Source organism: Rhopalosiphum padi, chromosome 3, assembly GCF_020882245.1.
Source record: "Rhopalosiphum padi isolate XX-2018 chromosome 3, ASM2088224v1, whole genome shotgun sequence".
In the NCBI taxonomy this organism is placed as follows: Eukaryota; Metazoa; Arthropoda; class Insecta; order Hemiptera; family Aphididae; genus Rhopalosiphum; species Rhopalosiphum padi.
Window position 1 is genome coordinate 52,987,506 of NC_083599.1, and position 21,595 is coordinate 53,009,100.

General features: G+C 27.3%; 1 protein-coding gene across 2 annotated transcripts in view; it reads right to left on the bottom strand.

Moving 5' to 3' along the window:
- Nucleotides 1-483: 483 nt before the first annotated feature.
- Nucleotides 484-21,595, bottom strand: part of LOC132927615 (uncharacterized) — a 43,057-nt gene continuing 21,945 nt past the window's right edge. Inside the window, exons 2-11 of one of the 2 annotated variants that reach the window (XM_060992181.1) lie at nt 20,492-20,656; nt 20,311-20,421; nt 9,037-9,179; nt 8,558-8,740; nt 8,159-8,447; nt 6,494-6,648; nt 6,316-6,429; nt 4,836-5,000; nt 2,701-3,035; nt 484-2,624 (exon numbers count right to left, since the gene is read on the bottom strand). In XM_060992181.1, the coding sequence (XP_060848164.1) occupies nt 2,706-3,035; nt 4,836-5,000; nt 6,316-6,429; nt 6,494-6,648; nt 8,159-8,447; nt 8,558-8,740; nt 9,037-9,179; nt 20,311-20,421; nt 20,492-20,656 (1,655 nt within the window). In that variant the 3' untranslated portion in view covers nt 484-2,624; nt 2,701-2,705. Of the gene's footprint in view, nt 3,036-4,835; nt 5,001-6,315; nt 6,430-6,493; nt 6,649-8,158; nt 8,448-8,557; nt 8,741-9,036; nt 9,180-20,310; nt 20,422-20,491; nt 20,657-21,595 lie in introns of both variants that reach the window. The other variant, XM_060992180.1, reaches the window with a different exon arrangement.

The following is a 21,595-nucleotide window of genomic DNA, read 5'->3' on the forward strand; positions in this document are numbered from 1 at the left end:
TATAATTAAACTAATATTTTCAATGTCAAAAATAATTTTAAGACCTTTTTTTTAGTACATTTTTAAAAAAATGTCTGTTAGAGTGCATTAATACATATAATAAAGCTTTAATTTATTTTTTTTAACAGTTACGCGTATTTTCAACAGCAGATCTGGACATACCAATTTTTTTGATTAATTTTGCACTTTAAAACCAAAATCGACTGATTTACAACCAGCTCAAGTTTTAATTTATATGACTAAGTTATTGCATTTTTCAACGACCATTCTTTGATTTTCTCTATTTCCACGTGATTTCATTTATTTTTAACCTAACCCGTTATAACTCAATCACTAATTTCGGATACACAAAGAAAAACTGTTTGCTGGCACTTTTTACACAAACACCGTCCATACCACCGTCTCATAGGTAGTTGTATAATATTATAAAATATAAGATACGTGTACACAAGTCACAAGTAGTAACAGAAAACGTTCACAGTATAAAATGACAAAAATCATTTTTATTCAAGTAGAATATATAACAATAAAAACATATCAAAAGTACATGACAATATACAAACGAATTGATCATTACTCATCACATTTATTTGTACACCAAGTTATTCAATGTTGTCGCATTCGCAGAAAAAATAAAAACACAGACGAAACAAACATATTAAAAAAAAAAAAACATATTCGTAGTTGTTCTATTACCATTTTCATTATTATTATTATAACAGAAGTAGTACGTATAGTTATATTAAAGACTCGATTTCCGCGATCGGCGCGCCGTTTGGCATTCGATCCGTGTGGCACGCGACGGATGGTAATTTGCATTTCTCAAAGCATAAGCGTGCGCACGGCCGTGCAGCGAATGGTGTTCTCACCTTTCGTTGCACCTGTCAGTTTATTTCGGATTTAGTCGACACCGATGAATATAGCTTATCTGTAATAAAGCTTACCGTATATATTACGGATAGTTAAAAAAAAAAAAATAATGAATTTATAATAGAATTGAAATATGGAATGTCCGCCAATAATAATATGTTAATCAAACGAAAAGTAATACAATTATTTAGCAATTCGAGATGTCTAAAAATAGATGGATTTTTTTATTGACAGACGTATTCACGCGTATACCGTTTACACCAGGAGCGTCCTTGACCCATTTGAAGGAGCGGTGAAAACTCAAGATATAAACTCAGTCTTTGCATATTATAGTTTTTGATTGATTATTATAAAATATATATTTGTTTTTATAAATAGACTTTAATGGGAGTATGGGACGCCGTACCCACATGTATTGTATTCGTTTTATTAAAGCATATCAAATTTTACGTTCAGAATAATTCATTTTACTCTGTTATTTTGAATTTTATAGTGAGTTGACCATTCATCAAATAGTTAAGCGTAAAAATATTATTTAATGTCAATCGTAAGCATTTTTTTTTTTTTGATATTCTAATTTTAAAACAAGTTATGGATGGACGAGTATTTTAAAATTAAAAAAAAAATGTACATTTTTTAAAACACTCATAACATGTTTTAAAATTAAACTATCAAAACACTCTCTTCCGGTGCCGTAAATAATATTCTTACCTAACCGGTGAAAATACCATAATAATATAATATTAAAAACAACAGAATAAAATGGATTATTTTAAACGTAAAATTTGTTATGTTGACTTGTGCGTTAATTAGACAACGTGTGCGTGTACGACATAACGTCCTCTCAAGAGGTTACGGATAGACGATTTTAACCTCTCGCTCAATATTATAAATACAACTAAATAAAATATAATATCTATTAAAATGTAATAATTTAATTTGATTATCACCTATATAGTAATTCGTATGGATAGGTACGCATTAATCGTTCTCGATATTATTATCGTATTTACATTGACATATAGTAAAAAACGGTTCAGTTACAGAAAAATTAACTATAAACACTAAGAAATTTCTTAAAAACCTACAAGGTGTGCCACAGGAGTCAGGACGACTGGCCACATATCCCACCCCACGGAGACACCCCTGGCGTTGGGCCATACACAACCGTGTACATCGCTCAATCAGCAGTAACGACACAGCCCACATAAATAGATATCATCGAAGGCGTAGCTAGAATTTTTTGATGGGGGGGGGGGGACTAAATACTTTTAACTTGAGTTATTGAAAATAAAAAACAGCAACAAAACAAAAATGCTGATAACATATTAACATTGATTTGTCGTTGACGTATTTATACTATTTTAAATAACTAAAATTTTCATGTTTAGATTTAAATGTTTTAAAACAATATAAAAAATACGGGCCTTTGGCCGTTTGGCCCTCCCTCCCTTGACTACGCCACTGGATAGTATTATAATATCATCTCGTCTATAGACTATAAATTAGTCACAACCCGTTTTTACCTATATAATATTATAATAAATGCGTCTCGATACCGAAGGACGCGTTTTCGTCTCCGCGAAACAGCCGAACGCGATAAAACGAGCGCATCGCGTTTACCTCGCGCACATTTCGCCAGTGTCAAAATGAGGAAAACCGGTGGGATCGCGAAGTCCTGCGCACGCCTATACGTCTTATATAGAGTGAGCGCCGCTGTGCGTGTTGTTTGCCTACGAAGTTTGGGCGTAACTCTACAACAACATTATAATATTATATGATATTATGAGAATAATAATAATAATAATGTCATTGGTTTACGGCAATTACAGTGTTTATGGGTTGTACAGCGACGGATCGTTGGCATATGATCCTATTTGAGCGTACATGTTCCGCACGTCGTAACGCATAGTCTGTCCGCGATTGTCGTGCTCTTCGTTGGTGTCGTTCGGTAGATGACCGTTTTGACGCGGCACCGCCGGCCCCGTAACCGCGTGCCCCGCCACCGCCGCCGTCGACGTGGTTCGCTTTTCCGTGTCCCGGCGCGGATCGGTGTCGTCGTCGTCGTCCCGATGGTAAACCGGAAAATTCTCTCCCTTCATCGTCTCCACCAGAGTGCTGATGAACGTCTCTTGCACGCGCTTGTCGTCGGTGTTACCGTCCACCTGAGTTATTAACACACACACACAGTATATGATATTGTCATCGTAACAAACGCATACATAATATATATTAGGTATACAGTGATTCTTTTATCGCGAAACACTCATTATTTCAAAATGTATTCATGTTTTTTAAAACATTTTTTTACATAGTTTCAAGTTGTTAAAAAAACAAAGTTTTTATTAAAAAAATTATATTTTTTTAAGTTTTTTACTTTTTTGAATGACAACATAGAATTTTAATTTCATATTCCAAAGCAGATTATTTTTTTGAGTATTTTGATGCATTATAATCGAATTCAGGGCAAGTAGTTATGAGTTATAAGTATTTAAAGTTTCGATTCGCAGAGTGGAGTGGTACGGGGTTACCCCGCAAAATGTTTGTCCACTACTCCGCTTGTCTAAACTTTAAATACGTACAACTCATAAACTACTCGCCCTAAATTCGATTTTATATATTGAAATACTCAGAAAAATATTCTGCTTTGGAATATGAAAAAAAAACTTAATAAAATATAAGGATAAATAATATTTAAAAATATAATTTTTTAATAAAAACGTTTTTTAACAACTTGAAACTATGTAAAAAAATTTTTTTCAAAAACATGCATACATTTTGAAATAATGAGTGTTTCATGATAAAAGAATCACCCTGTATATATGGCATAGGTGTTAAACTACCATTAAACTATAAGGATGAAATATTATCAAACAATATTATTAAATTACAATAAATAATTCATATTATGCACGATAATGACAATAAGTGTGTATACTAAGTATTATACTTTAATGATACATTTATATTTTCTAATAAAAAGGATACTCTTTTCATTTTTTTATATTTATTTAAAAATTGAATGATACTTTTTTTTTAGTAATTGGGAAAAACGAAAAAAAAATAAAGAAAAACGAGATTTTCACGCAAATCTAATTTTCGACAAAATTAATTTTCTTTTTAGTTTCTTTTTTATACATTTTAATAAAAAAAAATTTACTAAATAATTTTTGAAAATTCAATACATAGATTATTCTTATATATTGTTAATTTCTTAATTAAAAAATTTTGAAAATCTTTAATCATAATATTTTTAGTAATTATGGTTAAATCACAACATGATTGCACAATTTTTAATCCATTTATCAGCAAAAATGGTTTACATGTGTAGGTAGCGATAGGATATTAAAAAAAATATGAGTATGTTCTTGTCAGTTATCCTTTTTACCAATCTCATAAACAACACGAATATGCGTCGAAAAATACTATCTATATTTTTAAATTCTCTTGGCCGATTACTATTCTATATGATATTTTAACAATTGAATATTGATTTTATTGACTCAATAGAGTTGATGTTTAAATATAAGATATTAATTAAAGAATATATGTATTTTGGTTATTAAAAACATCACTTTCTATTTTATTATACTCATTTAAAAAAAATAAAAAAAATAAAAATATTCTAACTAAAAGTAAATCGTAAAAAAAATCAGATTTTAATATAATCAAGTAAATTCTATAATATATTTTTTTTTTTAACACAAACATTGGATATTTTAATATTTACAAGAAGCTTAAAACCATTAATATTAAGGGAATCATATCATATTTGACTTTTCTTCAATTTGTAGACAACAAATACGAGCACTTTTAAATTGATTGCTGTCATAATAATATTTTTATAATCTTTATATTGTTTCTAACTTGCTTTCGCGAACCGACTAAACTCTAATTCTCAATTTTTTTTCATACCACAATAATACTAAAAAATCGCATGTTTAATTTCAATAATGTTTACTCACTACGGCTAAGCGGTTGTCTTTATCCAGTGCCTTGAGCATCGGTAGAGTTTGTTCGCGGAAACTCTGCAGACGCCGGCGAAACGCCGACACGCTGTCGTCTAACCTTCCGCGACCTAACTGCAACTTTGAGCAATCCAATAGTATCAACTTCGGCCGTTGAGCATACTGAAAAATAATTTCGTTCACATCGTCAAACATACGAACAACATCATAATATTGTTATTTTCGTAGGTATATAGATAGTTTCAAAATAACATATTATATTAAATATATAAACTATATTAAATTGTTATAATTTACGTAGATATAATATTATTATAATAAATTCATATTATAAACATTCGTCTAAAATATTATTATGGCGAAAATTCAAAATTCATATTGACAAATTACCGAAACAGCGTTTAACTAAACAGGATGATTATTGAACGATTTTAAATCATTAAGGGAGTGTTTTAAACATATTAATTTAAGAAGTGAATCGTTCGAATTATTTCGAAAACTTTTGCGTAAAATCATTTAAATTACTCTTTGATGCGATTAAAAAAATTTTCATTTGACAAAAAAAAACCGTAATTATTGTGAAACCATTTGAAAATATATCGATTCACCAATAATTGAATAAAAACATTTTACACATATTATGATTTTACTTATGTTTACAGCAGTGAGGCAGATTGCAGATAACAGGTTAGATGATACATAAATATTTTGTATTCCTACCCGTCAGGTAGGCGTGCAACACGAAGGTAATCAAAACCAAACTCTGCGAAACTAACCACAAATCGGTAGTAAAATGTATCATCGAGTGGATGAACGAAAACCTAAACGCTTAGTATATTTATTATTCAATAATAATAATGCATTTAGGAAAACTAGGGACAAATTTGCCTTGGTATATTCAAATATTCTATCAGCCACCCAAGTATTTTGATTATAGATGAACTTGAACTCGTAACTAAAAGATATAATCTGTAAGTCGATCTTAGTCCTTCAAAATTATTGAAAATAATGACTGAATCTCTGTATAATTATTGACGACTGTTGGGAATCAACTATCGTTAGTCTATCAAGGAAGGATTTGGAAACAATCTTAGTTAAGTAAGATTAATTATAATATATTGATTGTAACAATATTACTTTATCACGATTAATACAATTAATACTATTTGCATTTTTTTAGCTTACTGCAAAACGTAGTTTTCAATGGAAATTTTTTACAAAATTTGTCGGCCAAATTATTTTACAAAGTGAGGTATTATACAGACATCGATTTTCGTGAACTTGTGAACTCGTTTTTTGAGATATACTAAAATAGCAATAAAACGATCGATACATATTATGTATTCGTATATTTTTCCTGACTAACAGTAAGTATAATATATATATAATAGATTAAATAGATTAAATAATTTATTTAAAAAAAATACATTTTTATTATTCTATAATAATATTATAATGTCGTTATCACGGTAGGTACCTTTTTTTCAAAATAGTTGAGCTGTCCAATATTCCTTGGATAACCATCGATCACTATACCCTCTGCATTATTATACTTGAGTAACTCTTTATCTAATATTTCGTGAACTATCGACTGTAATGATATAAAAACAACAATATATAGTCAGTGATATGAATAGAGATAATATTGTCGTCACCTCTTCGAGGATGTATCCACTGCTTATCGTTTCTTGCAGCGGCTCTTGAGACGACGCCAGAGATCTCATTAAAGGTCCAACGCTGACATGCCCCCAACCGGCGTTGGCCCTAAGCACTTTTTGGCACAGTGAACTCTTGTTGCTGCCGGGGCCACCTGTGTACATCAATAAATTAATCAATGATTTGCGTCTAAAAAATTGAAGTCCGAAATAAAATAACATAGTATAATATAAAGTAGTAAAGGGCAAAGGCTACAAAAAAATTTCGTTTTAAAATAATTTTTAAGCTTATGAATTATTCTTAACACATAGAAAGGTTGAAAAATTGCTTTTATTAAACTTTTCTAAAAATATAGATTAGTAATTTTAGTCTACAAAGCGAAATCATTCTTATAAAAATCGATTTCAACTATATTAATCAATAGGTTATCGGTTATCATAAATAATATCAGAACATACTTTGAATATATTATACTTAATCATTGAATGCAAGAACCTTTCTTAAACTATAAATGGCTTTGGCAATAAGAATATTTTTATTCTAAAAAAGGTAGGTAAGTGAGTATCGCTCTTCTGTACATAACGAATTTAAATTGATATAAACTCGTATCATTGTACACGATTTTTATTGGAACCGGTCTTATCAGCCTATATCACTAAATGATAGTGTTTTTTTTTTTTAATATAGTTAATAAAGTTATTTATTTTATTTTATTATTATAATAAGTCGATAATACTGCATTTATTATTTTATTAATATGTAATTAGATATTATAATAAAATATATTTATACCATATTATATCAACTTAATAATCCAAAATTGAATAACATCTTTTTTTAAATTTCGTAACACAGTAAAAATAGATTTAAAGTAAAATTAGATAATATATTTAAAAAAATTAAAAATAACATTACATGTAGTACAATTCATAATAATATAATATTTGTAAGTTTTAATTTTTCACAAATAATGTTTTAAAATTATAAAAACATCGTTAGGTATTTATCGTTTAATAATTAAGTAATATAGTTTAAATTTTACATTAATAAAATAATTGTATTTATATATCTTTTAGATTTTGTGGTTTCTGTTTGATTTCGATTTTCCAAACATAGATATAAAATGAAAAAATGTATGCATTTCTAACTTCAAATGCCTTTATATACTCCACCGTGTAATCTATTATCTGTTGTATTTTCTATTTGATCACATTATCTTTGCCAAAGCCAATAAATTAATGATTACATAGAATAATAACCTGATTAATGATTAGCCAGAGAAACCTTTAATATTTTAAACATTTCATCATTAGTAATTTTTGATAATCATTTTATCACTGTAACCAAACATCGATAAGTTAAATATTTTTCAATTTAACGGTAACGCCTATAGGTTTTCCAGGTTTTGATAAAATACCTATACTAAGAAAATTAACCACAAAACTCGGTAACCGATTTAAACACTGGTACCTATTTTAACACGACGTGCTAAATTATGGATGACATCAAGCTAGTGTTTAATCGTACCTCTGAGGTATTAATTTGGCAGATTGTATATATTATAAACAAATTATAACTGTCGAACTGGCACTAAATGTCAAAAATGCGAACCGTTCATAATTTCGTATGGTCTACGACGTTTTTGTTATTGCCAAAGCACTCACCTACTACGAAAATGACTCGCGGAAACGTTTCCGTTTCCGAAACGTGGTCCGCGACCCGTGGTTCCGAGACGCGGTCTGTGGCCCGTGGTTCCGGCACGAGATTGACAGAGAGGTGGCTGTTTGGACGCTCGGCGGCGTCGACTTCCGGTTGTTCGGTACCCGGATTGTCTGCAGGCACGGTACCGTTAGCCACTACAACTGGCGCAGGGCTTTTGTAGGCGCTCAATATTTGCAGTACCGAAGACCGGAAGTCGTTATACACTTCCGTCGGACTCCGTTCGCCGTTCACCTTCGAACATGACAACGTGTGGTCACGACATTATAATATACAAATGCCGATCTGCGATCTGCCATTATATTTATAATTAATATATCTATTTGTCTCGATTCAACACTCACCGAAATGAGCATTCCCCTCTGGTCGTAAAAGTCCGACACCGGAGTGACATTTTTGTAGAAGTTGTTCAACTCCATTCTGGCCAGACTTAAAACGACATGCCCTAATTTTGCACCGTAATCGATTTGTCGTTCCAACACATTTTGATTCCACGATATTAGAATAACGCCGTTTACGATTTTGATCTAAATAATACGAACATATAAATAAATAATAGTTAATAGAGTTCTCGTAATTTATTAATGTTCGTTTGAATATGTTTTGTTTAGTCTATTGGAATTATATTATGTACGTTAATTTTAAAAATTTCAAATAAACTGATAGATCCCACCCTATATATATATATATATATTTCTTTTACTGATCACAGTAGATTAAATGCATCTACGCCAATATTATTTTCAAGTTTAAAAGAATACTGAAAAACTACTCAAATAACTTAATACAATTTTAAAACAAAATAGAGATTTTACTACAATACCTTATTTGTGTATTCAACTACATCGCGCATATTTCTTGGAAATCCCGATACCAAAAACGTTTTGGCTGCAGGAGACATTTTCAACTCCAACATCAATACTTCAGTAACTGTTTTACTGGAAAGTTTGCTGAAGTCTTCCATATCTAAATAATGATTAGACAAACATATTTATGCGTACGTTGCACAAAATACATTAATTTATAAAATTAATATTATTCAGACAAATTTTTGTGTGAAAAATTCAAATGGTTTGTAATTCAAAATAAAAATTGTTAGTACATGCAACGTGTAGTTTGACGCTAAAAAATATTGTGCCAAGTGGATGAAATATTTTGTGGTGAACTTATATATTAAAAATTAGGTATATTCTAAGACATTCCTCTATTTCAATGATATTTTACTTATTTCAATAAGATTCACAATCATTTTAAAAGTGTTTAAATTCTAAATACAACTAAAAATTAATTTTAGTAAAAGATAGATACCTAAAGTTATTCTAATTCCAAATATAATGCAAAAATATTTTTGATTTAAATTTTTAAATTTTAACTTTGATAGCCCACAACATTGGTACTAATAATAAACATTTTGTTTTGTAATTATTAATTTACTATCTTTGTTCGATAACTTGTAGTCTGACAGCACTGTAATGACGCGTAACTATTACAGTTTAATTGTCGCGGATAATAAATAAATTCAAACGTACAATAACTACAATATTACCTATAGTTACATGAAAAATGCTGAATCATATTTATTTTATTTGTACAAACATTTTTTTTATTCAAATATATATATATATACATGTTGTATAGTAAATTTGATATCAAGTATTTTATAGTATTGTAAAAAAATATATTAATTTTATATAATAAATTAGTAACACACAGCCCGGGAACCATTCTGTGGAATGACCATTGTTGTACCTATTCCTCAATATGCAGTCGATGCGCTGTATATATAAACCCCTCTGGATGAACAATATTACTTGTATAATATAAATATTCTATAATAATAATGATACAATTAAATTAAATTATCAGTTTATTTTTAGATGTATAATATAATTATTTCTATTGGTCTACATTATAATATTATGAGCAGTCGTTAGTCGGGTTTTTTTTTTTTGTAATACAATGAAACTTGTGAAGGATTTCACACTCCAACAATGTAACCGTCAATTGTTTTAATAAATTATAATATGCGTTTAATGTCCAAAAATGTATTTAAAATAAATTGTTTTACTTTTTCATAAATAATTATAATGCAATTATTAACAATAGTATTTATATTAGTCTAATGCGCCATATTTTTCTAGCCATATTTTCTATATTTTCTTAAACAGATACTTCTATGTCACAGTGAATGTTCAATAATGTTAACCCGTTAAGTTGATTTTCACTTATTGTATATTTGTATTCCTCAAATATGTTTTCAACCGCTTAAGAGTCGAAAATGATCTTTCACTAGTTGCAGTATAGTAATTGGTAAATTAACTCAAATAAGTCTAAATATAATAAGTCTATATATTGAAGTATATTAAATTCAGCTAAAGCAGCTACTATATTTTTATGGATTTTGTTTTAATTTGTTCTTTTTATAATGAAAATTCCCCCAAAGCCGATATAGTCATTAACTTCAATGTCAACTACGTATGTTTTCAAAATAATATAGTATTACGCGAATTAAAATTAATATATAAATATCTAAATTCGTGGTAGTGTGGTACTATACTAAATGTATAACTAATAAGTGTGAATCAATCGTAATATTATGACACATGATAAGAAGTGTGCACTATTTATATCTTAAACCTAACCTACGGCATAACAGAATACATTTTTCCACGACCAAATTGGTTATATCCCTGTATTGTATAAACATTATATTTTTGACGTAAATACGCCGAGGAAGGGGGTGTTCCAACACTTAAAACGCCCCCAGGCTAAGCCACTGCCTCTCTACGACTCAAATTATATTTCATTAGTTCATTACCGTCATATCTTCATGTAAATATACCATCTCGAAAACAGTAGATACCCTTTATTAACGTAAACTAAGCTAACGCTAAGCTTTTTCATTGTCTCAGTAAATAAACATTATACTTTAAAACTTATTACGTGTTATTATTTACTTCAAACTTCATACCACCGAAGCAGACCTACGAAAAAGTGGACTTCGTTCTATAAATCGTGTTGAGCCTATCTTCACAGAGATCGGCTCACTACAATGTCTATAAATAAAATTGGTTATTTTTAAGGGCATTATTGTATTGAAAATTCATTTTTTAAGGAACTATTGATTATTTTTTATTATTTAAATCCAGAATCTAATAATAGGTAAATAATACTTAATTAAAAAAAAAAGTGAATCTCAAAATTCGTGTTTACTTGTGAGTTATGGGTTAAAATCGCTTTAAAATCGAATTATCTGCAACAACCTATAATGTGTTTATTTTCAAAACACCCGAATACAACATTCAGGTCAAAGGTATTTATTAGAATATTATTTAATATAGAAACGTTCAGAGAAACGTTTAAGTTCAAATCAATTTGTGTAAGTGTTGAAGGGCGTACCTAAATAATATTTCATAGTTTTATAACTGTTAAGCTCGGGTTAAGGGCATCGGTGCCTACTATTTATTAAAAAATTAAAATTTAGGACAATTTTAGTTACACTGCAAATTTACTATACAATCGGTTGTATGGTATACAAAAATTATACCATCTCTATAACCAAAAATTAAATTGCAAGAAAGCCCACACCTCATACGTAGAATACTCTGATCATAACTTTTTTTTTAAGAGGAAAACTTTATTCAATACGATTTAAGATCCAAATTCTAGTAAAATAATCAACAACATGTGATAAATGTACTTTTTTTGTATTCTGAAAATAATATTTTTTAAACTGTAGTTCAATATTACCCGCATGAAGTAAAAAAAAAAAAATAATTACTTATAAAAATCTAAATATTTCATGAAGCTTAAGATTTTTCCCTATAGACGCGTTTTCAAACTAAATATGTATCAGTTACTCTAAACCAAAACTAAAATACATTTTTATTAAAAATATATTTATTAGGTATATCATGTATTTTGCAGTTAATTTAATTTTATAATTAGTTAAATTTAATCATCATTAAATTTGAAAATAAGTTATTTATTAGTTTCTAACTGAACTTAACTTCTTGATAGATAATACTTGATTGAACGTTTCACTGGAATTTGCAAAGAGTGTCGAGTATAAAAAATACTAACGAAACTTAAAGAAAAATTTTAATTTAACAATGAAAATACATCTTACTAATATTTTTTTTTTTTTTTTTTAAATAGCGTTTATTGAATATTTACAATCTATACAAGTTATGTACAATGAGTAAATTGGAAGAGGGATGACAGTGATAGGGCAGTGAAGGAAAGCTCACAGTTGAGCTACCTTTTAGTGAGTCTTAAATCTAATTAAGTAAGTAAAGTATTTTGGATAAGGTCTCTCGACCAATTTCTGTTAAGTCGGCGAGTGGGGTTGCCGGGAAGATCTTACTAATCTAAAAATGTTTACAGGTGATTTGATTACTTGTCTTTACTCTGGTTGGTTATTAAGCAAAATTACAAAATCATATACAAAATTCACCAAAAATAGTCATGTAGATACGAATCGACTATTATTATACTAATAAATTATAAGATAAATATCTATTTATTATTTATTTCCAAATTAGGTTGGTACAAAAACTAATTTAATGTATGTGTAAATAATATATATTTAATTAGTTGTAACAATTTGTTTATGCACTATATAGTATATATTTATATAAATGAATATTTCATTATTTCCAAAATATTTTTTTCTTTGTTTAAATTGTTTAACTTAACATGTTTATCCTGAATTAAAACAACTATTAAGTGATTACAATATTCTCTAAATGTGATCTTTTTGCCAGAAAATAACGTTTTAACAAAAAAAAATGTATTTAAAATACCATCAATTATCAGAATAATTGTAAACATTTAAAATTCAATAATAGCTCTTACGGTATTGGTATACAAATGCTTTTATTTATGCATTTTACAAGATCAATTACTATTCAATAACATTATATTATTTTATCAATATCATAATCATAATTTAGCTTAGATATTTTACTCTCACAATTTGCACCTACTGTTAATTAGTATATAATAATGAGACTCCGAACAAAAATGTTTCATAATATTCTGTTGTTATATAATACACTTCATTGTTTCATTTTTTTATTTTTCATTTTTTATTTTGTACAATATAATATATAAAATATAAATGACCCGTTAAAACAATTCGTTGCGGGAACTGCTCCACCCGTCTTATATTTGATATATATCTTAAAATTATAGACTGTCTGTTTGAGTGTTTACTTAGAGTTTCGTAGAAACCGATATGTATTACGATCAAATATTTTTCATTCATACATTACCGTCAACCTTGATTAAAACTTTATATTTACCAAAGCCCGGACTTTGGGTACTATTATATTAGTGTTGTTTTTAGTTTTTACTGTTTAAAGGAGTAGAGACCTTTCCAGACCTTTGGTAAACACATCACATTTAATTTTTAAACCAAAACGCCGAGCTGTTCCCAATTCAATTTAAATAGGTCAGGGACAACCATAGGCACATTATAATATTATTACGGCCTGATCGATAGGTAATTGGCCTTCGTAAAAGTAAAACGTTTGGTCACAATCAATATAAGAAATTCATTATTTTATACATCCCATTTTCATTTTTAAAACAGCCGTATAAATGTAACGTGTTGAAAAATTTTTTTTCTAAAAATATTTAAACTCAGAGATAAAGAAAGTGTCCTCAAAAAATATTTTTTAAATTTTAACATAATTCAAATTTTTTGGAAGAAAACTGTTTAAAATCACGCTGACAAAATTTATAGAATGGAAAATAAAAACCACCCTTATAATTTTCCAATAAATTTAAACGACCTAAAAACCTAAAATGTTTTATAATAGTATCGTAAAGATCTCGATATTTTATTGTATAAATTATTATCAAACAATTCGAATTATGGTTTTTAAAAAATCAATTATTAGTGGAACTCTGTCAAGAGTTAAGACCATGGGATCGCGGTTTTTATATTAATGGAATATGTTTAATATTTTTCGACGGTTGTTATATGTTGTTATTATCCATACTTTATATGAAAAAAAAACCTATCTTAATAATCGAACAAAAGTCTTCTCAAATATTGATAAATATAAAATCAATGTTATTGAATATTTGAAACTAATTGACAATTATATACAATTATTTTCCCTTGACTACGATTAGTATACGACGATGAAAAACTTTCTCGGAAAAAAATTTCACTGCTACCAATTATACGTTTTATCTATTAATCTTTCATCTTTATATTTTATAGAATTTATAACAATATTGCTTCAGAATATTAATATATTTACCTATTGAGATACAGTAATATCATTATACGTCACACAGACATACATAACATAAAAATCATTTTTATACATTTGTAGCTGACTGTTCTATTTGTAATTATCACTAGCCACAAAAAATGTAATTTCAATATGATGATATGAACCTAAGTACAACACAACTTTTTTACAGAACTACAGCTGATACACACACACACACACACTGACTCTAGTCTATCCCCACTGTTCAGTAGAGTTTAACAGAGCCGATAGCGTAATAATATTAAGTCTACTTGTTCTGACATGTCAAGGTTGGCTTAAAGTCAATGGACACAATAAATAGTTGTATAGTTCCATCATTGATTTATTTCTATATTTCGTATTATTATCATTGATTATATTAATAGCATAGTTAAACTTTTAAAATGCATAATAGTACGTCGATGAATAATATATGAATCGTATATTTTATCGATTTTGAACAAAAAATTATAATTCATTTATTTATTTGATCTTATCATTTTTATTTTAAGATTTTTCAATTTATTTTATTTTACTCTATTGTCAAAATATTAATTTAAAAACACATTTCTGTATGGGAAAAATATTGTTTAACTATTTTTCTTTGTATACTTTTTTCTTTTACTTTAGGAGCAATGGCTTTGAAGAACGTAGGTCATTAGCCTTTCACATTTTTTTTCTTTTTTATATAAAAGTATTTTTCACAACTCCTATATATTTTCTAATGGCCACCTTTCTTTATAATTACATATTCGTAAGCATAATGTTTTCCAGAAAATATTTACGCACAATAACTAATTAATAATAACATTTTAAATGTTATTATAAGCAGTGAAATGTTGATGAAAATCGGTGAAATAATTTTTAATTGACATTTTATAAAAAAGAAACTAAAAAAAAATTGTCTAATGACTATAAGCTTAAATATATTTTTAAAATTTTATCGTAAATATAAAATAATAATATAAACATTTAGTAAAAGTTTCAAATATCTACGGTTATTCGTTTTCAAAAAATCGAAATCGATTTTGTCAAAATTTTAATAAAATAATTATAGGAATGTAATATAATAATTAAAATTTAATATAATAAAGTAGTTACAAATATAAAATTAAAAAATTAAAAAACTGGTAAAAACTTGAACGGAAAACCTAATCTTTTTTTGTGTTATTGATTCATACCAACCGTTTGAATTTTTCTCCACCAATTTTTACCTAAATGAAAACGGCATCCTTTCATATAACTGATGGTCACGCAATTAACGATGATGAGTGTATTGCTTTTTCAAATTCGGCAAATATTATTTTAAGTGAAAAAAAATAAATAAATAAACACCAGTGGTGTTATTTTTCAAGCCATGGATTGTAAAAAATTGTGTAAACAGTTTTGGGCAACTTTTAAAAGTTCCATCCCCATAATATATTGAATCAACTTCACTTAAAAATTTTAAAAACCGGACGCAATATAATCGTTTAGATAAAGCTGGACGCAATTCGTGTACCTACTTATCAAATTTTTTAATTTCGGAACGCAATTCGTGTGTAGCATCTATTACAGCAGTACATACACATGTATATTATATTTTTGTTAATATTATTTATTTAATACCCTTTATTTCTTTGTAGTACAATTATATAAATATAATCAACTGGATTTTGACTAGTGGTTAGGATATTTTTGTTTATAGCATGAACCGGTGAACCTATAGGTTCAAATATAGTTCAATTATAACACCGTACATGAATACATATTATAACAAAGGTATAGTGATGAATACTTAATCACCGTTTTGTATTGTTTAAATTATAATACCCATGACTTACATATATATTATATTTATATACAAGGTGTCAAGGTGTCCCGTGAAGATTTAACCATTGTTATATCTCTTGGTATAATGGAGATATCATAATTTTGATTTTTTAATAAGATTCACAAGGATAAGAACTTCAAATATTTCATATTTTAATGTATTTTAATGTTTTGGTAAAAAAGTTAAAAAATATATTTTTTTTTATTTAATTATTTTCAAAAAAATTTAAGATAGCCATTTTATATAGCTTATTTTTCTGAAAATATTGACGTTTCAACATTTTAATTTCATTAATCTCTTTATTTTTAAAAATTTTCCTTATTTCGAAATAATAAACTGCGAATTATTTAATACGATAGCGGTATCAATGTATCCAACATGTGGCCCGCGTGATCGTACGGCCGGCGAACGCTTTTAGTGTAATTCGCAGTTTTTCTCGAAACTAGAAAAAATATTAAAAACCAGGAGATTAATGAAATTAAAATTTTGAAACGTCAATATTTTCAGAAAAATGAACTCTACAAAATGTCTATCTTCATTTTTTTTGAAAATAATTAAATAAAAAATATATTTTTTAACTTCTTTGCCATATCATTAAAATAAATTAAAACATGAAATAGTTGTAGTTCTTGCTCCTGTGAATCTTATTAAAAAATCAAAATTATGATATATCCATTATTTCAAGAGATATCTCAATGGGTAAATTCTCACGGGACACTGTTTATATATTATATATAATATATATATATTTTTACATAATATATAACAGGGGTGGCCAAACTTTTTTTGGTCACGATCTAACTAAAACTATACTTTACCTTTGAGGATCGAATTCCATCGAAAATTTTATAATTATTGAATAACTATAATTATTAAGAAACAATAAACATATTTGCATAAAGTGTGTATATATATACAAAAATAATTATATAGTAATTACTAAAATAAATTCTAACATGATCAACTTTGAAATTACCCACGATCAACCGTTTGGCCGTCCCGAAGGTTCAAACTATTAAAAATAAATGTATATTTAAAATAATGAAAAACTGTCGATTGATGTTTGATAAAAACAATAAGTATTGTTATATTTATTTCAGTGAAATGACTTTATATCTTTATAAAGTTTCTCAATTATTAATATTAATATTACATATTAGATTTTGCATTTTATTTAGCCTTGTGATATTGAAATTTAAATTATGTAATAATAAATTAAACTTGGAAAACTTTTTATTTTGTTATATGAATATAAAATGATTTACATATTTTAATATGGTAAATGTCTATCTAAATAAGTTAAATAATCTATTTATATATTATATTTGTATGATAAATATAAACATAAAAAAATATTTTTTATAATAAGAAATTAAACTTTTATATTTCTAGACATTTTTTCAAAATAATTTCAATGCATATTATAAATGTATTGATATTATACAATATTGTATGCTTTTTAATATTTTTTTTTTTTTTTTTTTTTTTATTGTTTGCCTAAAGATACTTTATTCTAAAAGAAAATAAACATTTGAAGTTCTAATTTTTATGAAATTGGATATTCAATTGAAATAGATTATTTATTTATTTATTAGAATAAACGTTTACAACTTTTTAATAGTAATATGATTATTAGTTCAATACTAAGATAAGTAATAAGAAAAAAATATGGGCCAACGTTTTTTTTAAAACAAGCAATAACAGAGTGGTCTTGTGGTTCAATAAATGTTAATCATAAAGACTTGTAACTTTCAGAGAAACTGCGAATTATTTATTAACCTAAAAAGCACGTGGGCCACATGTTTTATACAATGATACCACTATTGTACTAAATAATTCGGAGATTTTTCGAAACTAGAAAAAATATTAAAAATCAAGAGATTAAGAAAATTAAAATGTTGAAACGTCAATGTTTACAGAAAAATGAACTCTACAAAATGGCTATCTTCTTTTTTTTTCAAATAATTAAATAAAAAAATATATTTTTTAACTTTTTCACCAAAACATCAAAATAAATTAAAACATGAAATATTTGTAGTTCTTGTCCCTGTGAATCTTATTAAAAACCAAAATTATGATATCTCGGGCCTAGGTAAACTGAGTCCCTGATTATAATAGGTTTAGTTTCCAAAACAGAACATTTTCTTTCTCATTTTTACAGGCTTAGTACTATCTGTTATGTTAACACAATTGGCGTGGTTAAAAATGTGCTTTTTTTGTTTTTAATATCTAATATAATTCACTAGGTTGTACATAAAAATCACAATTAATTAAATATATAATATTTTTTTTCATTTATTACTATTTATTATTATTATGTACATGGTAAAAATGTATTTGATATATTCTTAACAAATTCAAATCTTGAAATATTTTTATTTTCATATTTCAACATTTCTTGTCTCAAAAAAAAAATTTCCATTGTTTTTTTTTTCATTTTAATTATCTCTTTGTTACGTATTTTTATATTTGTATCAATTTGAATGTAATATTTAAGTAAGCAAATCGATAATCATTAACTAGTCACTATACAGCACTCATTGCATGTAGAGACTTTTTATTTTTAAATAATTACATCGTCGTTATGTATAATTTATTCTTTCGAAAAATATTATTACTCAGGACTCAGTTTATCTAGCATGTTAAAGTTTTCCGTACTCAATTTACCTAGCCCCAATATCCACCCAATTATTTGGGAATCAGTTTACCACTCCCGGATATCTCCATTATTTCAGGAAATTTCGCAATGGGTAAATCCTCAAGGGACATTCTGTATAGTATTACAGTAGTATATTGATGAAATTTATGAAATACAGTAACATTTTTGGATTTTGAGTGGAACAATAAATGCATTAATTTTACAACGATGTATCTGTTTTTTCTGTATATGTGTACACGAAAATACACAATAAGTAATCGATAAAAAAATTCTCGTCGGGCCAAAATTCTTGAAAACTATTAATAAATTTAAAATTGTAAAAAATAGCGAACTCTTTGAAGTTAGAAATAATTTCTAGAGTAAGTTTTGAAAGTATAATACAAGATTCCTTTATAAGTAATTTATACTGAAATCGTTAAATCTAAAAAATATGTAAAGACAATTATTTTTTTTAGACCTTTTAAATTCAAATTTAGTCGAAATTACTTATTTTAACTATAAATAATGATGTTAATTATTTTGTTATAATTTAAAAACATTATTCGTGGAAAATTAAAACTTTTACTTATTTTATATTAATATAAATTTTACTAGGTATGCGCAATGACGTTTTTGATTTATTTTAAGTTCTTATCTATTTATACTATGAATATATTTTTGCTATTTTATAGTATTTACAGAAAGGTGTTATTGAATTTTGTGTTATATAAATTGATATATTATCATAATAATTAAATGTTTCAGTATCTATAAGAATCAACATAGGTTAGGTTAGGTTATACCGTAATACTATAAGTAAAATAAATCACTTTAATAGGTATATAAAAATAACATGTCACGACTTACAACATATACTATTATGATTTATGGTGATACAGTTGAGACTTTGAGAGACTGTCTCCGCTCAGAATCATTTTTCGTAGGTACCCAATGATTTATCATTGAATTTAAATTTAATACACCATTAATAGCGACCCACTCGACACCCATTGTACAATTGAGTGGTACATTTTCCTTCCTTTTTTTGTAATTTAAAATGCATTTTTAATATCGCATAGTGCATAAACGTACAAAACATGAAATTTAAAATTCCAAACGAATGTTAATTATTAATGCGTGTTTATAGTTTGTATAAGCTGGTACTCAACAATTTTTTCTCTAAACGCCCTAAAAATGAATAAATGACTATATGTGTATTGGATTTGAGTGCAAACATGTGCAAACCGTACATTATCGATTAACAATAAATAACGTAACCAACAACTAATTGCCAGCAGCTACCGTAGACGTTCAACCGAAACCTTCAACTCGAACGTATAATCGTTTCATTGTTGACGAAAAATAAAATGAACTTACCGTTTCCAACTGTGTACTGTTGTAGTAAGTCGGTCATGTTAATATGGACAATACCGCGCTTTTCTATCATCAAGTTGTCACAGTGCGTGACCTTGCCACTTCCAGGTCCACCTATATACGAAAACGTTCAGTCACAATGCCGAACGCCGCGAAACTATTGCAACCACTTATATATTCTTACCGAGTACGAAAATTACTGGAACTTTCGGCGTGTCAAATTTGACGTGACCGTTTGTGTACGCGAACATTCCAGTATCATTTCTGTTTGAATTGTCAATGTCATCTGCTTCCCAATTTTGTCTATCTTTGGAACCATTTTTAAAATGCTCGTCATCGGGAATTTTGTCTGTAATAAAAATATTAAAACACATAAATATTATAAGTAACGCGTGTTAGTGGTAATAATGTTAAAATTTAAATATAGTATCGGCAATTTATAGAAAACATCATTAGAGATTTTAGGAAATAATGATAATCCGTAATAATTTACATCATTGGCTTATTCAAATATGCCGTTTTTTCAAATGTATATAATATATAAATGGATTATAATGCGATGGATCAGCCTGAAATCAAAACTATTGACTAAAAAATAGACCAAAATTCCCCCCAAAAAAATCAAATTCATAAATAATTTTAAAATACCAACAAATCGTTACAATAAGCAACTATATGTATAGAAAAATGATGGACATAAAACGGTCATAATTTTTAATGACATACATTTTTTGAGATGTCTAAGCCACCACAAGTCCACAAGACACCATGTAATCTCTATCTAAGACTGTTGAAACAGTAATTATTATCGATAAGAATCATGCATAGGGTTTGTATTCGCAGAAATTATTAAAAATGTGTACACTCTTAGGAATTGATTGAAGGTCACGGGATCGGGATCGATCCCATATTAAAAATTATGTAATTTAACTATTGTTGTTAAACTCTGTTGTTATTTTACACTCATTTACTATTATCAAATTATTATAGTAAACAATAAATAAGACACTGGGTCACTGTTATTTGCGGAATGCATTGATTACTATACTGTGGTAAACATCACGTGGATGTTAATTTAAAAAAATGATAACTTAATTGTTCACAAAAATCCAATGCCTTACTGTGGGCCTCTAAATCATATTCGAAATGTGAGCTCACTGTTTATTTATTATTTATTGAATTTTTAGTAATTGTTTATGCAGTCATGAGTCTATTAGTTTGCACACATGATACATATTTCATTTTTTGCTGTCACAATGTAATTTTTTATTTTCATTATACATTTTAT